Here is an 11120-nt window from a genome sequence, read left to right as displayed (position 1 = left end):
TTATTGTGTTTTAGTATATACTGCATAGAATATACAATTTTGTGAAAATATTGTTTTCTTAGTTTTTAGACTTAACAATAATCATATACATATTTTATTAAGTCTACAAAATCATTGTGCAAAGTTTCAAAACATGGTTTAGCCTAAATGTCAAAATTCATATGTTTACATTTTCGTGTTTTGGACTATTTTTGCAAAATAATGATTTTTCACAAATAGGAAATGCAATTTGGAAAATTCTTTTTGTAACATGTTCATTTACATGTTTATATACATTTCCCAAAGTTTCATTTTTTAAACAGTGTTTTAAAATCAGAAAAACTGTTTTCAGAACTTCATTTTCATGTATCAGTCCTCGGTCGACCGCCACGGTTGACCGCACCTGTGTTCTTTCGTCAGTGGGCAGCAGAGAGTTTGTCGGTCGACCGCCACGGTCGACCGAGAGCTCGAGACTTCCCACGGTCGACCGCACCGGTCGACCGAAGAAGTCTCTGCTCGTTTTCTCAGTTTGGGATCTGGATCACGGTCGACCGCGAATTTTTTCGGTCGATCGCCGCACTGTCAACTCAGTTCCAACAGCTATTTTTAGAGTCGTTGCAGAGTGGTTTTTTTGGTCTTTTTCCTGGCTTTCTCTTACCTTTGGGGTTTCATATAAATACCCCATTACCTCAGTTTTTACAAGAGAACAATAAGAATGTTTTAAACAAGTTTAAGAAAGTTTTAAAAGAGTTTAAGTTTGGTTTTAAGTTTGTTTAAGGGTTTAAGAAAGTTTTAAAAGAGTTTAAGTTTGGTTTTAAGTTTGTTTAAGGGTTTGGTTTGTGAAGAATTTCATAAGAGGAAGTGGAGATCAATTCATTGAGCTTCAATCCATCTCTCTCTCTCTCTCTTGTCATATAGAGAAATTTTCCTAAACTCTACTCTAGCTTTTATTTATAATTATTTGTTGATAATCATTTCTATTAAAGCTAGTTTTTATATTGAGTTTAGATTTGATTTATCTCTTTGTTACACACACCCACTTGAGCTTATTGTATTTGCATCCATAGTATATTAGGGTTGTGAGAGATTGTAGCATTGAGTTGTGCTTAATTGAGTTCTCCCCTTGTATGAGAGAACAAATCATTTATTGTTACATTATGAGATTGTAAGGTTTTCGGTGAGCTAGAAAACCGAGTGTGTTGTGAAGTTTTCGGTGAACTAGAAAACCGAGTGTGAGGAGTGAACGTTGTTCGGTGAGCGTTGAAAACCGACATTGTGAGTGATTGTATACGTTGGTTTTACCCTTGTGTTAGTTTATATATCCTTGCATATATATATATTTCATCATATAGGATATATCTCATTGTTTACATTGCTTATCCTAGCTCATATATCTTGTGGTATTTTATTCTTGCTAGGATAACTTATTAATTAATTTTAATTGGTATTTAATCGGATTAGATTAGCATAAGACCCTAATCACCCCCCCTCTAGGGTCTAACAATTGGTATCAGAGCTTGGTGCTCTTTGATTTAGGGTCTAACTACCTTGAGTTAAAGGATCCAAGTTAGCTTATTGTGCTAATCTAATTTTGAGCTTTATTTGTATCTTGCTTGCCTTTTATATTATGGATATGAATGATGCATCTTGTTTAGGCTATGATTCTAGTATTGCTCTTAAATTCAATGTTTTCCCCTATGCTCAATGGTGCTTTAGATTCAAAATATTTGTTCAATTTAAAAATATCGATTTATGGGAAATCATTGATTGTGCTTATATTGTGCCCACGTTGGAGAAATCCAAGTGGAGCAAACATGATAAAAAGATGTTTATTATAAACAAGCTTATGTTAGAACTTTTTTTAAATGCATTTGATTCATTTATGTCTAACAAGCTTGATTCTTTTGATAGCGCTTATACATTATGGAAATTCATAGAAGCGCATCAAGGAGACTTGGAGGCGACCCGACAAGCTTTGGAGGATCCCGCTTCAAGTTCAAAAGGAGCTTCATGCACACGAGCACTAGGCGATAGCCCTAGTGAGGTTTGCGAGTTCGAAACCAAAATTGATTTACCTAATGATGAACTTGCTTGTGCTAGTGAAAAATTATTGCATGCCTTTAACAAATTGCAAAATAATTTTAATGATTTAAAAAGCAAGCATGATGATTTAGAATCCAATCATGAGGAGCTAGTATCAAAATTGGATGTCATTGCAAAAGAAAATACCATGCTTAAAGAAAATAATGACATGTCATGATTCTTTGCTTTCAAACTTTGCTAAGTTAACTCATGAAAGAGATAATGTCATGCTAGAAGTAGTAGCTATTAGAAATGATTTTGATAACCATACATGCTCTACTTCTATTATCAATGATGTTGTGCATAATGATGATTTGAATCTTGTTAAGGAACACATATCATGCTTAGATTCAACTTAAAAAATATGCATTGATAACCAAAAGAAACTTATGAACAAGTGTGCTAAATCTAGTGCTACAAAATCACCTACACACTATGCACACTTGTATAGCAAAGTTTACAAGTGCTCCTTTTGTGGTCGTAAAGGCCATTTAGCTAATTTTTGCTATGATGCACACAAACATAAGAATTCTAATGCTCCTTGTGCATCTCATGTAGCTTCTTCATCTTGTACACTTACACATTCACATGCTCATTCTCACAAAGTTCATCATAAGCATGCTAATGTGTTCAAGTGTGATCATTGTGGTCGTTTTGGTCATTTGGCCAAATATTGTTTTGATTTGAAAAGAAAATCTAATTTGACAAATGTTTCCAATAGACCACATATTTTTAAATGTGATGTTTGTGGTAGATATGACCACTTAGGAAAGTTTTGTTTTGATAATATTTCATATTTGCAAAATAATCTTAAAAGATCACCTATGTTTGCAAATGATTCCCGTGCACGAGCTAATGGTCCACAAAAACAAATGGATCTCTTTCATTGCACGTATTGCAATCGGAAGGGTCATTTGAGCGATTATTGCTTTGACTGTGTTAGTGCACCACATATGCCCAAGAGGGTTCATAATCCTAGGGCTTTGAGCTTTAATGATAGGGGTCATGTCCCTAAATCTTTTGGTACCAAGAGTTCTTGGATATCAAAACAAATTTGATTTTTAAACCAAGAATTTTAATGTCTTATTTTTTTTGTTTTGAAAATTATGCTTTGAAACTTTTTATGAAAACAAATTTTCTTTGATCAATTTTTTTTTTTTGTTTTCATGATTATTAGTTTCGATCTTGTTGAGAGGCTTGTAGTTATATACCCTCCGGGTTTATTAGGTGTTTATTCCCAAATCATGTTTACCGGATGCTTAAATATTCATATGGGTTATTACTAGCTCAAGAGCTAGATATAATTGCCTCTCATGATTTTTTGAATCAATGATGATTTGGTCTTACGTTTTTGGATTTAAACTTTAATTTATGATTTCTCTTGGTTGATTTGTTTTCATTTGAAAACTTTTTACATGATTCTCATGTTTCTCTTCTTTTGATTTCATAAATCTGCCTTTACAAATGGTTTTTATGTTCATTGATATGAGACACTATTTTCTTCACTTTGATATATTTATATATGTTCTCATTTGTCTTTATGTATGTGAGTTGTGTTTAGCATACTTTCCATCTATGTTTGCTCACATATGTTTGCCATGATCTTCATTACATATATTCATGAGGCATTTTGATAGGGGGAGCAATCCCTATATCTTTCTATGTATTATACTCACCCATGCATATTGATAGGGGGAGCTTTCGCTCTCTTCATCCTTTTGTCTCATTTTTGATGTTATCAAAGGGGGAGAAATATTGTGAGTATATTCTTTCTTGTTTATATGCATGTGAATTATAAATTATATATTTATTTTCTTCATGCATATATTTCTTTTTGTAAATTGTTTGTCATCATCAAAAAGAGGGAGATTGTTGGCCTTCTTGTTTTGATGATATTTAACAAACAATTTACCACTAATGTTGTTTGTTTAGTATTTGCGTTTTCTTATTTATTATAGACAAACAACGTAGTTGGAGGATGGATGGAATAGAGCCACAACGATCATATCCAATGGAGGTTGGCGGAATAGTAGGTGAAACTTATGCAATTCAAGTTCAAGATCCAAGTTCACCTTCATCCGCACAGTGTACCAAGTTGAGCTACAATGAAGATCAAGATCAAGCTTGGGTAATCTAGTTTAGATTTTATATTATGTGTGTTAGATACTCTAAGCTCAATATCATATACACACACATTTATTGGTTTCTTCGTATGTATATATATATATATATATACATGTGTTTTTGAGTTTTCATGTTTATAAATATGAAATCACATGTTTCATATTTATTATTGTGTTTTAGTATATATTGCATAGAATATGCAATTTTGTGAAAATATTGTTTTTTTAGTTTTTGGACTTAACAATAATCATATACATATTTTATTAAGTCTACAAAATCATTGTGCAAAGTTTCAAAACATGGTTTAGCCTAAATGTCAAAATTCATATGTTTACATTTTCGTGTTTTGGACTATTTTGCAAAATGATGATATTTTTCATTTGGGAAGTCCTTTTTGGAAACCAGTCATTGTAGCATGTTTATTATCATGTCTATAATCATTCCCCAATGTTTTACATTTTTTAGAATTTATTTGATATTTTTAAACTGTGTTTTAAAATCAGAAAAATAGTTTTCAGACTTCATTTTCATGTATCAGTCATCGGTCGACCGCACCGATCGACCGCACCGATCGACCGCACCTGTGTTCCTTCGTCAGTGGACAGTAGAGAGTTTGTCGGTCGACCGCCGTGGTCGACCGAGAGCTCGAGACTTCCCACGGTCGACCGAAGAAGTCTCTGCTCGTTTTCCCAGTTTGGGATCTGGATCACGGTCGACCGTGAATTTTTTCGGTCGACCGCCGCACTGTCAACTCAGTTCCAACGGCTATTTTTAGAGCCGTTGCAGAGTGGTTTTTTTGGTCTTTTTCCTGGCTTTCTCTTACCTTTGGGGTTTCATATAAATACCCCCTTACCTCAGTTTTTACAAGAGAACAATAAGAATGTTTGAAACAAGTTTAAGAAAGTTTTAAAAGAGTTTAATTTTGGTTTTAAGTTTGTTTAAGGGTTTGGTTTGTGAAGAATTTCATAAGAGGAAGTGGAGATCAATTCATTGAGCTTCAATCCATCTCTCTCTCTCTCTCTTGTCATCTAGAGAAGTTTTCCTAAACTCAACTCTAGCTTTTATTTATAATTATTTGTTGATTATCATTTTTATTAAAGCTAGTTTTTATATTGAGTTTAGATTTGATTTATCTCTTTGTTACACATACCCACTTGAGCTTATTGTATTTTCATACATAGTATTAGGGTTGTGAGAGATTGTAACATTGAGTTGTGCTTAATTGAGTTCTCCCCTTGTATGAGAGAACAAATCATTTATTGTTACATTATGAGATTGTAAGGTTTTCGGTGAGCTAGAAAACCGAGTGTGTTGTGAAGTTTTCGGTGAACTAGAAAACCGAATGTGAGGAGTGAACGTTGTTCGGTGAGCGTTAAAAACCGACACTGTGAGGTGTAAACGTTATTCGGGTGAGCATAGAAAACCCGGTTGTGATAGTAGATTTCTCCCCGGGAGTGGGGAGCGGAGACGTAGGATGGAAGGTCCGAACTCCGTGATCATTTGATTGTGTTTGAGTGTGCTTTGGCGTTTATTTATATTTGTGTTCATTGCTCATATCGTCATTGTCTCATTATTTATTTCATCCACTATCTAGTTCATTTTGTTTACCCTTGTGTTAGTTTACATATCCTTGCATATATCATATTGTTTATCTCTTTGGTAGGATATATCATCTTGTGCTAGTTTATATATCCTTGCTCATATATTTGTAATATCTCATTGCTAGGATATATTCATTTGTTCATGTTGCTTATCCTAGCTCATTTATCTTGTTGTATTTCATACTTGCTAGGATAACTTGTTAATTGATTTTATTTAGCATATAATCGGATTAGATTAGCATAAGACCCTAATCATCCCCCCTCTAGGGTCTAACATAAAGGAATCCATAAACTTAATATAAAATTTCATATAAATAATTTTTTTATAGAAACTAAAGTGAAGCTATTGATAAAGTACATTGCGAGATATAATAAACTAAGATGAGAAAAATCACTATAATGGATAAAAAATATGCACATGATACTTAGTTACCATAGTGTAAGTAAAAAAATTAAAATTAAAAATTTTCTTTTCTCTATATAATGGCACGACTCTGCAAGTATCCTTATTTGGGGATATGACTACCAACGAAAGATCATTTTTAAGAAAACGATCAAAGATAAGCATGTAATAGTACTGTCAGATTTTAAGATCTTTAAATATGAAGGTAACATATTTTACAACTAAAATTCTTATTAAAGACCACTAAATATAAAATTTATCTTATACCTATCTCAAATTTGTATGAAAGATATGCATGTCATCGTAAATTGTGTTAATAATATATCAAACATCCATATAACACGATAAAGCAAACAACCATATAACATGATAAAGAAAAAATATTACACTTTAAAGCTAATATGCATGGCTCATTCAGAACAAACTGCTAAAACAAAAGCATCTCCATCAAGGCTCTTTATAAATACAACACAAATTTAAATTATTTAATATTTTTAAAAATAGCTTAATTTTTTGAGTAAAATCAGGAATCTTTAGAAGTGATTTTCATGAACTATTTTAATTTTTTTATATGGTTATGTGAATGCTTTTATCATATAAAAGTATACTAGAGCTAGTATTAATATTTATTTTATGATTTTTTCTAAAGTCTATCAGTGATTAGCAACAAAATTTATATTCTCTTTAGTTTCATTCTAGCCTACTTTTAATTAATCATCTTGTCTTATTAGCTTTAATTATTCATCCTTCTTTTATAACATTATTTTTTCAAGTGTTTTTCACTTTTACAACATTATATCTTCTTAAGTCAAGCTTGGTTTCATGCCGATCTAAATAACGCGAAAATTCAAATTTGCTTTAGATTATAGTTATTTTGTCAATTCAATTATTACATGAAAATTTTAAGTTTGGTGTAGCCCATTCAAACAAATATTAAAATAATAAATAATCACAATAGTAAAAAAAAGTTTGAAAACATATATGAGAAAAAAATCAAAATGGAACTGAGAAATAAATTTTATTAAAGAAATAAGTCAAAAATACTTAATCATAATATTTAATCACGTGCATTACACTTGCATAAATCCTAGTTAAAAATAAATAAACGAAGAAGAATCCTCTCTCCGAATCTTTTTTTTGGTCAATGAAAATTTTTATTCATTACCAAGTATGAAAATGAATTATATTCCCAAATATCAAATCAGAGCCTGTAGTAGCTCCAATCCCTCATGCCAATCTCTCAATATGTTCCTTTACATGAATTGGAATTTTTACATTCAGAAGCTTGGAGTATAAACTGAATTTTAGTGCACGAAAGAGAGTATCAGAATCTCGTGCACGTCCTTGGAAAATCCTAAGGTTCCTCTCCTGCCAGAGTATATAAACTGATGCTGATAAAACCATCCTTTTAAGCTTAGCTTTAAAGCCAGTCCCTCTCAAACTCATACTAAACCAAGTTGAAAGATGATGCCAGCTACACGTCTTCCAATTAAAGCCAACCCAGTCCATTACTTTATTCCAAAATGTCGATGAGTATTGACATTCAAAGAATAAGTGTTTGCAGGTTTCTCTTTGATTGATATCAGAACATAGAACACTGATTTGAATTAAGAATCCTCATTCTGCACAGTCTATCTTAAGTTAACAACCTTGAGATGGAAGCCAACCATAATATGAAGGAATGTTTAGGATAGTGCCAACCACCCCAAATAGTTCCTGATATTGTTGAAGGAACCTGCTGGTTAAGTCTTTTATACATAGCTGATATGCTAAAATTATCTCCAGTGCAGCAATTATTGATGACTGAAAGCATATTATCAATACTACCAAACTTCAAAGATAACAAGTCCCTTACTTTCAGAATTTGTTTCCACATCCAAGAGTCACTTTTCCTGTTTTGCACTTGCCAAACATTATTCTGCCGCAAATAGTTTCCATGTATCCATTTAATCCACATGATGTCTTTCTTATTATGGATCATCCAAAGCAGCTTAGCAGCAGAAGCAAAGTTCCAAAATTTTGCTGAATACACCCCCAAACCACCCTGTTTATGATCCTGACAAATTGCAGACCAAGCCACCAAGTGCATCTTATGTCCCCATAGGAAATCAACACACATCTTATCTATCTTCTCTAGAACTTTAATTGGAAGAATGTAATTACTTGTCCAAAACATTTGAATCCCCAGGATTACTGACTTTATCAATTGCAGTCTCCCTGCATAAGATAGAGTTTTGTTATTCTGCCAATTTTGAAACTGAGAGGATATTCTGCTTATAAGAGGAGAACAGTCAAGCCAAGATAATCTTTTTGTGATAAGTGGAACTCCCAGATATCTCAATGGTAGAACCCCTTCAGAAAATTTGAGATATGAGCATATTTGAGCTTTCAAAACCTCATCAATACCACTCAAGAACACTGAGCATTTAGCAGGATTTGGTTCCAAACCTGAAACTTGACTAAATTCCATGAGACACTCATTTAATCTAGTAATTGAACTCATATCTGCTTTACCAAATAGCAGGATGTCATCTGCAAAAATCAGGTGTGAAATTTTCAATCCATTGCATTTAGGTTAAAATTTATATAGCCTGTCACCCTTAAGAGTATCCAGCTTCCTAGATAAATATTCCATGCCGATTACAAACAGATATGGAGACATAGGATCACCTTGCCTTAATCCTCTAGCACCTTGAAAATATCCATGCAAAGTTCCATTGATTGACAGAGAGTATTTTGGAGTAGAAATACATTCCATTATCCATCCAATCATGTTATCAGGAAAACCCAGCCCTATCAACATACTCCTGATGAATTCCCAGCTTATTGTGTCAAAAGCTTTCCTCAAATCTATATTTAGAATGGCTCTTGGAGATGTATTTTTCCTAGTGTAATGTTTGATGAGATCATGAGCTAGAAGAATATTGCTGGAAATAAGCCTCCCCTTTACAAATGCACTTTGAGCATCACTAATCAAGTATCCCATAATCTTCTGAATCCTCCTTGAAATGATTTTGAAATGATTTTGTAAACACAATTACAGCAAGCTATTGGCCTAAAATCAGTTGCATTTTGAGGATTGAGCACTTTAGGAATCAGTGTGATAGCAGTGGAATTGAATGTACCCAACAATTTACCAGAATTAAAGAATTCTTCAATTGCTTCATAAAGTTCCTCTTCAATTATACTCCAAGAAGCTTTGAATAAATAAGCACTAAAGCCATCAGGTCCAGGACTTTTTTCATTTGGTATGGAGAAAACTGCTTGTTTAATTTCCTCCCTAGTGACAGGAGAACTGAGCATATTCCTATGATCAGGCGAGAGTAAAGGGCCATTGGATATTACCTCTGGATCAGGCAGTAATGTAGATGTTGAAGTACCAAGAAGGTTTTTATAAAAATCCAGGAATTCAGAAACAATATCTGACATCTCTGTTAATCTGTTCCCAGCCCTATCATACAGAGTCATGATTCTGTTATGATGCCTTTTATTCTTCATCACAGAGTGAAAGAAATGAGAGCTTTTATCTCCATGAATCCCCCAGTTAATTTTAGCTCTCTGCCTATAGAATGAGATTTCACAGTCCAGGAGTTTAACATATTTCTTGGAGCTTTCTTTTTTCCTTTTGTATCAAGGTTGAATTGAGAGGATCTTCATTAAGTTGCACCTGAATATCTGCAAGCTCTTTTTTAGATCTAAGAACTTGTTCACTAATATCCATGAAGTATTTTTTGTTTAACTCCTTTAGGGCTGGCTTGAGTTTCTTGAGCTTAGTATGAAGTTTGAACATCATATAACCATGAATATCCTGATCCCAAATTGAGCTGACAGTTTTAAGGAAGTCAGGATGTTTGACCCACATATTGTAAAATTTAAAAGGTTTTTTTCCTTCAATAATATCATCACCTATAGTAAGGAGAGCAGGAGAATGATCAAAGCACCCTGGCATGAGGTAATCAACTTGGTTAGATGTAAACTGCTGAATCCACTCATCATTAATCAAGCATCTATCCAATCTGGACCAAATTCTTGTGTTAGCATCTTGTTTATTGCTTCAACTAAAGTAGCATCCAGTTGATCTTATGTGCATCAATTGACATGAGTTGATGAAATCCTAGAAGTCTACAGTTTCAGCTTCAGTGACAGGAAGACCCCCAATCTTCTCCTCACTACTAATAATTGAATTAAAATCACCTCCAATAAGCCAGGGGCAATTAACATTGTGCTTGAATTCCAGAAGATCATTCCATAAAGATCTCCTATTAATCTGTTGGTTCAGAGCATAGACTATAGTACAGAAACAAGAAATCTTGCCATCTTTAGACTCTATTGAGCAGGTCAAGAATTGCTCTGAGGATTTAATGATATGAACATTGATGATATCATTATCCCACAAAATCCAGATTCTACAATTTTTAGCTTCTTGCACATTAGAATTCCATTGCCAATTTGTTGTAATTTTCCTTGATATAAACTGTAGTTTACTTTCAGACAATTTTGTTTCCAGAAGAGCAAGGAATGAAAGATGATACTCTTGAATAAATTCCTTCACTATCTTATGCTTAGAGGATTTATGAAATCCTCTAATGTTCCAGATAGCTAAATGCATTAGTTGGACAATCCTCCCCTATCCACACTTGATGGATCATTTTGTTGCTCCAGGAGTGAAAATTGAGATACTTTAAAAGTAAAATCACCCGGATCAGAAACATTTACTCTCCTTGCAAATCTCCCTTTATTAACACTAGAAAAACCAGTAGTGTGTATTATAGGAGATGAGAATCTGTTTAACTGGTTTCCAGAATCTTGCCGTGCATGCTTTTGTGCATTAAGACTATTTGCTTGCCTGAGATCTGGAGAAATCTGAATATCAATTGATTGATGTTTCTGAGCAAAAGAAGCACCAGAACTCCTTTCCTGTACACTTGAAA

The 11120-nt window shown here is 33.3% G+C and overlaps 1 protein-coding gene across 1 annotated transcript; it reads right to left on the bottom strand.

Moving 5' to 3' along the window:
- On the bottom strand, nt 7826-10798 carry LOC109838865. The gene is made up of 4 exons (XM_020407295.1): nt 10316-10798; nt 9857-10165; nt 9231-9747; nt 7826-8721 (listed from the first exon to the last, which is right to left on the bottom strand). Exons 1-4 carry the CDS (start codon nt 10796-10798, stop codon nt 7826-7828), a joined length of 2205 nt encoding a protein of 734 aa, XP_020262884.1.

The sequence above is a fragment of the Asparagus officinalis genome, chromosome 4 (genome assembly GCF_001876935.1).
Source record: "Asparagus officinalis chromosome 4, Aspof.V1, whole genome shotgun sequence".
Taxonomy (NCBI): Eukaryota; Viridiplantae; Streptophyta; class Magnoliopsida; order Asparagales; family Asparagaceae; genus Asparagus; species Asparagus officinalis.
This window is presented reverse-complemented; position numbering and strand designations above follow the sequence as displayed.

What these genes read in the sequence shown, in the direction of transcription:
- LOC109838865 (XM_020407295.1), bottom strand. Translation starts at nt 10,798, where the DNA reads ATGCATTTAGCTATCTGGAACATTAGAGGATTTCATAAATCCTCTAAG. An exon ending in CTGTCACTGAAGCTGAAACT is followed by an intron (nt 10,166 to 10,315) that starts GTAGACTTCTAG and finishes TGGATTCAGCAG; the next exon opens with TTTACATCTAACCAAGTTGA. An exon ending in AAGAGCTTGCAGATATTCAG is followed by an intron (nt 9,748 to 9,856) that starts GTGCAACTTAAT and finishes TTCTATAGGCAG; the next exon opens with AGAGCTAAAATTAACTGGGG.